The sequence below is a fragment of the Anopheles cruzii genome, chromosome 3, assembly GCF_943734635.1.
Source record: "Anopheles cruzii chromosome 3, idAnoCruzAS_RS32_06, whole genome shotgun sequence".
Taxonomy (NCBI): domain Eukaryota; kingdom Metazoa; phylum Arthropoda; class Insecta; order Diptera; family Culicidae; genus Anopheles; species Anopheles cruzii.
The window spans coordinates 53042148-53051112 of record NC_069145.1 but is presented as its reverse complement, the minus strand read 5'-3'; the positions used below and the strand labels follow the sequence as shown (position 1 = coordinate 53051112).

The following is an 8965-nucleotide window of genomic DNA, read 5'->3' as shown; positions in this document are numbered from 1 at the left end:
CACACGAGAATCGAAGACAGCAGTTCCCGTTATTTTTTTGCCAAAGTAGTACGTCGGCTTCTGAGATCAGCTGTGTAGCTTCAAGATCAGAGTTATTTTTATCGTACAACCATTTCTACGTTTTCGTGTTTCGTCATCACATCCGAACTAGACATTTCAGAACGTCAGAAAAAGCCCTACTTACCAGACATCCAAACGTTGAGTTTGATTGATTGATTCATTGATTTGATAACAAACCCTAACGATGTAAGGTTGTCTTTTTATCCTACTCGTACGTTTGCATAAAAGACATGTGTTATTGAGCCGCTCGTGTTGTATGGAAGAATTATACTTTGTGGTGTTCGTGCCTACTGTGATAGTTATGACTTACTTCGCATGATCGAAGATGTGCCAAAAAAGTTTCAATGTTGAATTTTCAATGTCGCTTGCAGGCGTTGCACAGTTGATCTACCGTTGTGGTACAATTCGAACTTTACTGTAAGGCCGGGAGCTCGCGTGTGTCGCTTTTTTAGTTCTTTTCCGCTGAATTGTTCGTAAAATGTCGGGTCTGTCAATGTGGATAAAACGATATCCAGTTGTACGAGGAATGATCACCTACAGTATGCTTTGGCCTACTGGCTGTTTCATCCAACAAAAACTGTCGGGAAAAAAGATGAGTATGTTAACGTTTGATTCATTCTCACTGTCCATCTTTTTAAAATAACCCTTAATTGATCAACGCAGATGAAATCGATTGGAAAAAGTGCTGGCGCTTCTTCTTCTACGGAGGTTTCATCGTTGCTCCGTCGCTGTATTGCTGGATACGAGTGGCTTCCATTATGTGGCCAAGACAAGACTTGAAGTCAGCCATTGCCAAGGTTATCAGTTTTAGCTTAGTGCCATTGGAACCCTCCCGAAAATCATTTGATCTACTCATTTTGAACGTTTTCTGTTTTCCCCAACTAATCGTACATAGGCTCTCACGGAACAGATCAGCTACACTCCAATGGCCATGACTGCATTCTATTTTAGCATGAGTCTCCTGGAATCCAAAACCGTCGAAGAGTCATTTAACGAAGTAAAGGTGAAACTCTGGCCTACCTACAAAGTAAGTGTACGAACAATCAAAGAAGCCACCTAAACATCCAAATAATATTTTGAAATAGTGAAAAAGTTTACTTAAATTTACATTTTGACCTTGTGGCTTTTGGTGGTGGTGTGGTTTTGTGGTTGAAGGATTATAATTTTGAAACGCTTCTTCATCACTCTTTCAGGTAGCCCTGTGCATCTGGCCACTGATACAGACTTTTAATTTCTCGGTCGTACCTGAAAAGAACCGCGTTCCTTTCGTTAGTATGTGCAGCTTGCTTTGGACCATATTTTTGGCATACATGAAGCAAAAAGAGCAAAGTGAAATGGCAGAAGGAATCTTGGTGAAATAGAGCGAAATTGCATATACAAGGTGCAATTCAAAAATTCCAGGACTTTTATTAAAAAACGAAAACCATTGATTTTTTTTGAAAAATTTTATTGGTCGGCTTCAAAATAATCCCCTTCGGATTGAATACAGCGATTTGCACGTTCAAGAAGATTATCGAATGATTTTTTTAGGCCATCTTTTGGTACAGCGTTGAGAATGGTGGTCGCCGCCTTTTGAATGGCATCAACGTCAATATAGCGTTTTCCTTTCATGGCCAAATGAAGTTTTCCGAACAAATAAAAGTCGCACGGTGCCATGTCAGGCGAATAAGGTGAATGATTGATGCTTAAAATGCGATTTTTGGTCAAAAAATCTGTCGTGAGTGTCGAACGGTGAGCTGGTGCATTATCATGCAATAATCGCCAGCTTCCTTCTTCGCGATATTCTGGCCGAATTCGTCGAATGCGTGATACCAAACGCTTCAAAACACTTACATAAAACACAGCGTTAACTGTTTGGCCTGTTGGAACGAATTCTTTATGAATAATACCCTTGGAATCGTAAAAACAAATCAACATTGACTTGATTTTTGACTTTTCTTGGCGCGATTTTTTCGGATTTGGCTCGTCTGGATGCTTCCATTCGCTGCTTTGTCGCTTGGTTTCGGGATCATATTGAAAACACCATGTCTCATCACCAGTCACGATCGAATACAAAAAGTGTCGGTCCTTTTTGGCCTCTTTAATGATGTCTTTTGAATGTTGAATTCTGAGGTCTTTTTCGTGTTGTTTCAATGTGTGCGGAACAAATCGAGCACAAACCTTTCGGTAGCCCAAATTTTCTGTCAAAATACGAAAAATCGATGCTGCAGATATTCCCAATTCTGATTCCATGTATTTAAGCGATGATTTCGGCTCTTTTTTGATGAATTCACGCACAATTTCCGTGTTTTCTTCGTTCACAATATCTCTTGGCCGCCCCGACCGTTCGTCGTCTTCCAAGTCCTCCCGTCCCTCTTGAAAACGTTTAAACCACTCGTGAATACGGCTACGAGATAGACAATCATCACCATAAACATGTTTCATCATTTGATGAGTTTCGGTAAAAGTTTTACCAAGTTTAACACAAAACTTAATATTGGCTCTTTGTTCAATGCTCATTTTTCGACCGACACAATAAATGTACTGTCACATTTGGCGCGATATCTCAGCTTGTATACATCCAAATGTCATAAAAATTTGACAGAACATTACTAATGGATAGACAAACAACCGATACAAATTTCAAAGAGATGGCGCTACTAGAAGATGGGAAATTATAAAAGTCCTGGAATTTTTGAATTGCACCTTGTAGTTACAAACACATTATATAGTAATTTTCGAGAATTTATGCGCAGTATTGGTATGGTTAAATCGAAACGTAATTTATTGTGAAATACATGGCGTGGCGTTACAATCTGCAAAAAGGCATGGAGAAAATCACCGGCTTTATATTTATTAGATCACTACGGCAAGCGCAATACACCACACGACTAATTGCTACAACCAAGTTGGCAAACTGTCATTTTTAATTATCTAACTAAATTTTACAGAGGAACGAACAACGTGACACCAAATTAACTTTGTGTACCGGCACTTCCTAACTGGTGGCCACCTCAGGTCACTCGACGCAACTGGTTGGAATTGGCCGCCAGGAACGAAATGGTGAGCGCTATTTCGACGACACTTCGAAATCGAAAGAAGTCGTAGCCGGTGTAACTCAGCGCCAGGTAGTACTCCGATGGCTCATCCGACCCCTTCTACTAAACACATAAGCACGCAAACGGAGCAACACAACCGCATACCTGGGACCTGGAAGGTGGCCCGACGTTGTCATAATGAAATTGACCTCCTTTCTCTAATGGCAGTGCTCATGCAGGTGCCTCTTTGCATTGCTTCATAGCCCTATGATGCGACGGGCAGTTTTCGTTTGTTCAACAAACACGTATGTATGCGTTACTTTTTGAAGTGTCTAATATAGGACTTTGAAGGTTAAGACATCGCGATCATCGCTGATCACTTGCACAGCACTTGCACTGCACTTGCCGCCGTAATGTAAAGCTTCGTATACAAACTAGTCGAACTTCTACGGATAGCGGCTGAGCTGGGAGGATGTGCTTTTTATTTATTTTACTCTATCCGCCAGCCACTCTTCTTTGCATATGTGAGTGCGAACGTGTGAAATGTACTACCATGGTGGAATCGCGCATTCTGTAAGCGTTCGTGGTCATGATGCGCTGCTTGCGGACTTGAAGTTGAATGAAATCGCGAATCGCTGACCGTGTGAGCGAACCGCGGTTAGTGCGGTCTTAGTACCTTGCGTTAGTAGCAAATGGCTTCCACTTATCGGTCCGGAAGTGACCTTAATTCTAAAGTCGAAGTTAACGCTATTCGTGGCATCAGCTGCGAGGCTGCAAGAGCTTGAAGCTCAGTTGCAAGTAATCACTGACTGCTACAACAAACTTAGCTTTGGGTTGCCGCAGTGATTTTGTGTTGCATGGAGTTTTTTATAGTCATGGTTCGTTTACGTGTAACGGCCACGTATAAGCCAAGACTACTTGTTGGTTATTACCAGAGATGCCACTAAAATATTGATTACAGTGATGATGGTCACAAGTATCGAGGTGCCAATCTTTAGCCGATGGATCCATTGGCTGGGCTTTGATTTTGGATGGCTCTGTAAAAAACAAAAGAAAACGTGGGAATATTGAAGGATACCGAAAAGTGTACCGAGAAAAGGCAAACAAAACAAAACGAAGCGAAAACGTAAATTATACATGTTTGTAAACATTATCCTTCTGATCGGAACCTTACCTTAATTATAATCACACCACTCGCGACGACAAGGAAGAAGCAGTCCTCGAAGCAGCTTGAGCAGGTGCGGCCATTGATCCGCGATCCCATCAAGATACTGCTGCTGGGGGCCGGCGAGTCCGGGAAAACGACCATCATCAAGCAGATGAGAATTCTGCACATCCAAAACAGCTACAGCAATCTACAATGGCAATCAAAAAACAATAAGTAATCATATCCAACTCATTTGGTTTATTTTTTGATATTCTTACCTTGGGGGCCCGCGCACATTTCGTTCCAGGGCGAGTAAACCACCACAGCACACCAACAACCACCACACCACAGCAACGCTGAATTAAAAAAATGGCACGGCTCGGGCGACGAGATGACATTACGAAGGAAGCACAAAGGAGCGGTTTGAGGCACAAACATTGTGTAGGTAGGCAGAGTCACTACGCAAAGCTTACAAACTATATCGCTGACTTGATACCTTTGTGCTTCCTTCAAATTTTTTATGTCTTTTGCGACGAACACGTTCAACGTATCAGGCACTTCGACTGGATGGGAGAACGACATCTCCGCCGCCGTTGCCAAAGGTCGTCCTAAGACGACCTGTCCCGATGCCAATGCCTTTTGATATTTCACAACTTCGAAATCATCGTTTTTGTGAACCAAAAACCAGGCATTGGCATCGGTTGTTGAGTCGGTCTCATGTGTCAACGAGAACTTCTCCCTTATTTCAACCCTACCGTTCGCAAACGTTGGGTAGGGTGTTAAGGGAAGGCAACGACGCGCTGCCTCTAGAAGCAACAGGGCCTTTACCACTATTTGGACCACTCTAATGTGGTCCCGCTCACTATTACTGTACCACTGTACACTATTTACTTTGAGTTTGAGGCCGATTAGATCGGCCTCAAACTCATTAGTCGAGTGGCCCGGCAAAGGCCCAAAGTCTAAGACTTCGTCCACTACATGGAGGAGGCAGTGGACGGAGCACGGTACAGACCCGACTATTGTGTAGTAGTCTGCAACGTACAGTTCAAATAATTTTCGTGCATAGTCCAACAACGTCTCATCGCAAGTGGAGTTGCAAATGGCAACCACCCAATGTAACTTACAATAGAGTTCAAAATCGCGTGGGGACAGCACTTGCTGAAAAACCACGTAGCCTACCACATCCAAGAAGTACCCCCACATTGAAGGGGTCCAGAGTCCAATGTTCGTGTCGAACTGCCCGCCTTCCCGTTCATCCGGAAAGTTGACCTGGCACAAAAGATCTTGAAGTTTGTCAAAATTGACATTTGACATAAGATCTTTTGCCGTAAATGCCTTAAAAAAAGTTTGCGCTGCACCTAAGTGCAGCAAATGGCGGTCGTCACTGACAAGTACATCCCTAATGATGTCTATATTGCGCAGATAGACCAAAGGGGTCATCTGCGTAGGATCACCATATGTACGATATGTTGGATCGTACACACGGCCCTCGAAATCAGCGTGCGTTCGTGCGGGCCATGGTGTGTCGCTGTGGAAGGAAACAACGCCATCGTCATTTGTTGTGCCCGGGTTGAGGCACTTGGGGCACCCAAACATTCCCCATTGCGGGACCGTCTCTGTTGAAAAACAATAAATAAGTTAAAATTTAAATGAATTACCCCGCCAAGAAACCTACCATTCATGCGAAAACGTGCCTCAGCATCTCCAAGCACCGCTCTGACAGTCACGTTGGGCATGTCGCGCAACTGCTCGCAGAGCGGGCCGAGTAGCACGTGCGGGTTTGGGGGTTCGCTGCCACCAAACACCGTAAGAACGAAACGTTCGCTCGGTGGTTAGGTGGCTTCTCGAACTCGCCCCATTACCACCCACGATTGTAGTTTCGGATTGCGCATGCATTTGAACGGTACCCCATCGATAAAGATGTCCAATTCAATTGGACCTGTAGCGTCTGTAACGTAATTGCGAATTGCGTCTTCTGTAATGTGATGGTGTTACGTTATAATATATTGATATATATTAATATAAATATCTATTAATAATAATAATGTATATTTAAAATATAATATGTATATTTAAAAGTAATAAATAAAGGGTTCTGATAAAGTGATAAATTTTAACAAAGTCTAATGAGAATTTAGATTCGGAACATGGGCTAGGGCGGTGGGTGTGGAGGGGAGGCTATTGGATGAAGAGGGGTGTAATCTGATTAAAGCAATCAAAAATTCCAGAAGCTTGTCAAGACGTCGTTGGGATGCTAATAAAATTTTAGAGGCGTACTTACCGACATTGCGCTGCCATATGGCCGCCGGCTGAGAAAGGCCAGGGACATCCTGCGGCGTGATATCGTACGGACTTTCTAGCACGGTCGCTCGTGGCTTGGACGGTCCCGGTTGTTGCCCATCGTTCGGAGTCGGTCGTGGCTTGGACGGTCCCGGTTGTTGCCCATCGTTCGGAGTCGGTCGTGGCTTGGACGGTCCCGGTTGTTGCCCATCGTTCGGAGTCGGTCGTGGCTTGGACGGTCCCGGTTGTTGCCCATCGTTCGGAGTCGGTCGTGGCTTGGACGGTCCCGGTTGTTGCCCATCGTTCGGAGTCGGTCGTGGCTTGGACGGTCCCGGTTGTTGCCCATCGTTCTCAGTCGCGCGCCGCTTGGACGGTCCCGGCTGTTGCCCATCGTTCTCAGTCGCGCGCCGCTTGTTGGCGTTGGATGACATGCTAGGAAGGTAAAACAATTACAACCCAAAAGGAAATTACTAGAAAGGCACCACAAAACTAACTAAGGCTAAAGCTTAAGCTGTTATCTGCTTTAAACGCGCTTAGATTGTGCATTAAAATATTTTATCCCAGCGGGCAAAGTCGCGCGACTTTTCCTCATTCCACTCCGTTTTTTCCTGCTTCACCCCCCCCCTTGCTCTTGGTCCACACTTGCTTCAGGTCTTGCGACGTCGTCGATTTATTTCAAACGCCTTCCATTGACATTTGGTTGCAATAAGGTTACCATCTAAATCCCTATCCCGATTCCCTTCCGCAATCCAACATACCTTCCCTAGTACTATAGCTTTCTTTCCTCTTCTCCACACCGAGGTACTACAGCAAAAATAGATCAAAGCCCGTGCCTCACTCAAGCCTCTTGTTCGGCGAGCCTATGTTCCCATTTGCATCTAAAGGTTAATCCAATTAGTTAGGTTTTCAATGTTATATTTATGTTTATAATAAAGATGATGATGTAACGTTTTAATTGTGTGTTTGGAAAAAAGAAGCAAAAAAGAAGTCTGTAAACACAGCTGGGAAACGCGCAATAACTAACTCAATTAAGTAAGCTAGAGTAGCTCTTAATGTACTGAAAATAGTGCCGTTTTCAATAATTCAACTAGCTCTCGTTTAATGAGAAAGTTTCAGCAGCCTTCTAACTAATGACTTCGCTGGGAATGTCATTCAAATTGCGAAGCACACGGAGCTTTCTTAGTACATAACATCGGAGGGAGCGCGCGAGGCTCCCCCCCAACGCTGCCGTCCCACCCGTCTTTTATGCGAATTGTATAATTGTTTGCATGCAGATGTATGATAATTTATCAACACACGCACACAACACACACACGCGCGACATCCTCCGTCGCTAGCAGCGCAATCGACGCTCGAAGCTTCTCACGACCGCGCCACTTCCGTTGTCTGCGCCTGCGTGCCGATGATCAAGATTCATCCTTCCTTCGATCCGTCCGACTGATCGATGAATGACCTCTTCCTCGACCTCGCTCATATCTTCCACTATCCGTCGATTTCTATGAGCCTTGATGCTTCGTCCTGTCACTATTTGCTTCCCCAAATAATCGTTTAGCTCGATCACGGATCTGAAGCGCTTGGCCAAAATCTTCTCCACTGTTTCGGCTAAATTCGGAGAACCACGCTCCTTTAATACACGTTTAATACACACGTTGACATCTGGCTTCAGCTTCAGAGCAACGTTGCTTTGCTCCGATTTTCTGCCCGTCACAACGAATAAACCATCAGCTGATGATGCGCGCTTTGCGTTAGGCTTTTCAAGCCTACATACCGCCGGTATCAATATACCGGTCTGCAATCCTGCGCTTCATCTCAGCTGCTTTGCAGCTCGGAAGTCATGTGCCGCGACGCGCCGCTATCCATGTGCCATTCTATTGTCTTGCTCTCCCCGTTCTGGCTTCCGGGAATTCTGGCAGGACTTTGTCTCTTTGCTCGCTGGGACTGGTGCACTGGTTTTTATAATGGCCATTCTGGCCGCACTTAAAACATGCTACCGGCTAAGATCTTTCTTCTTATCCGCCTCACGGGGTTTTTTATGTTTTCTCATACTCCAGGAGTCCTGCGTTTACTCTGCTTCTGCGAAGACCACAATCGTTTGCAGATCGTTATAACCGGCCACGAATAAGCGAAGCGGAGCACCACCATTAGATCATTTCGAACCTAAGACATCTAATCATTCGCTTTACCACCGCGATGGCAAACTTATTTAATAACGATCACAACCATCGCGACTCTATCCGGGAATAAACCGGGTTGCGGTTTTTCACATGAACTATTGTACAGACCTTTCTCACAATGGCGACAGCCGTTTTTCAATTTATTTCTAAAAAAATTCAACCTCACATGCAACGGCCGAGAACGCTTCGGGTTGGTCACTTCTCCATACTACTAAATGTCGCGTCGCGTTAAACTTCTGGTGGGTTGTCTGAACCATTATTCTTACCTTTCTTCGGAACGGATTTCT

At 44.5% G+C, this 8965-nt stretch overlaps 1 protein-coding gene across 2 annotated transcripts; it reads left to right on the top strand.

Moving 5' to 3' along the window:
• The first annotated feature begins 346 nt into the window (after positions 1 to 346).
• Positions 347 to 2871, top strand: LOC128271734 (mpv17-like protein). Of its 2 annotated transcripts, XM_053009360.1 has the most exons (5): positions 347 to 656; positions 724 to 857; positions 956 to 1087; positions 1254 to 1437; positions 2752 to 2860. In XM_053009360.1, the coding sequence occupies exons 1-4, from the start codon at positions 539 to 541 to the stop codon at positions 1419 to 1421; spliced, it is 552 nt and encodes a 183-aa protein (XP_052865320.1). In that variant the 5' UTR covers positions 347 to 538; the 3' UTR covers positions 1422 to 1437; positions 2752 to 2860. The 2 variants fall into 2 exon arrangements, with proteins under 2 accessions (XP_052865320.1, XP_052865319.1); XM_053009359.1 differs by having other exon boundaries at positions 1254 to 2871.
• Positions 2872 to 8965: the final 6094 nt, after the last annotated feature.

Excerpts from the sequence above, each read along its gene's own strand:
- LOC128271734 (XM_053009359.1), top strand. The coding sequence starts at position 539 with ATGTCGGGTCTGTCAATGTGGATAAAACGATATCCAGTTGTACGAGGA. Across the intron at positions 858-955 it reads TGAAGTCAGCCATTGCCAAG|GCTCTCACGGAACAGATCAG; the intron begins GTTATCAGTTTT and ends AATCGTACATAG. Across the intron at positions 1,088-1,253 it reads AACTCTGGCCTACCTACAAA|GTAGCCCTGTGCATCTGGCC; the intron begins GTAAGTGTACGA and ends TCACTCTTTCAG.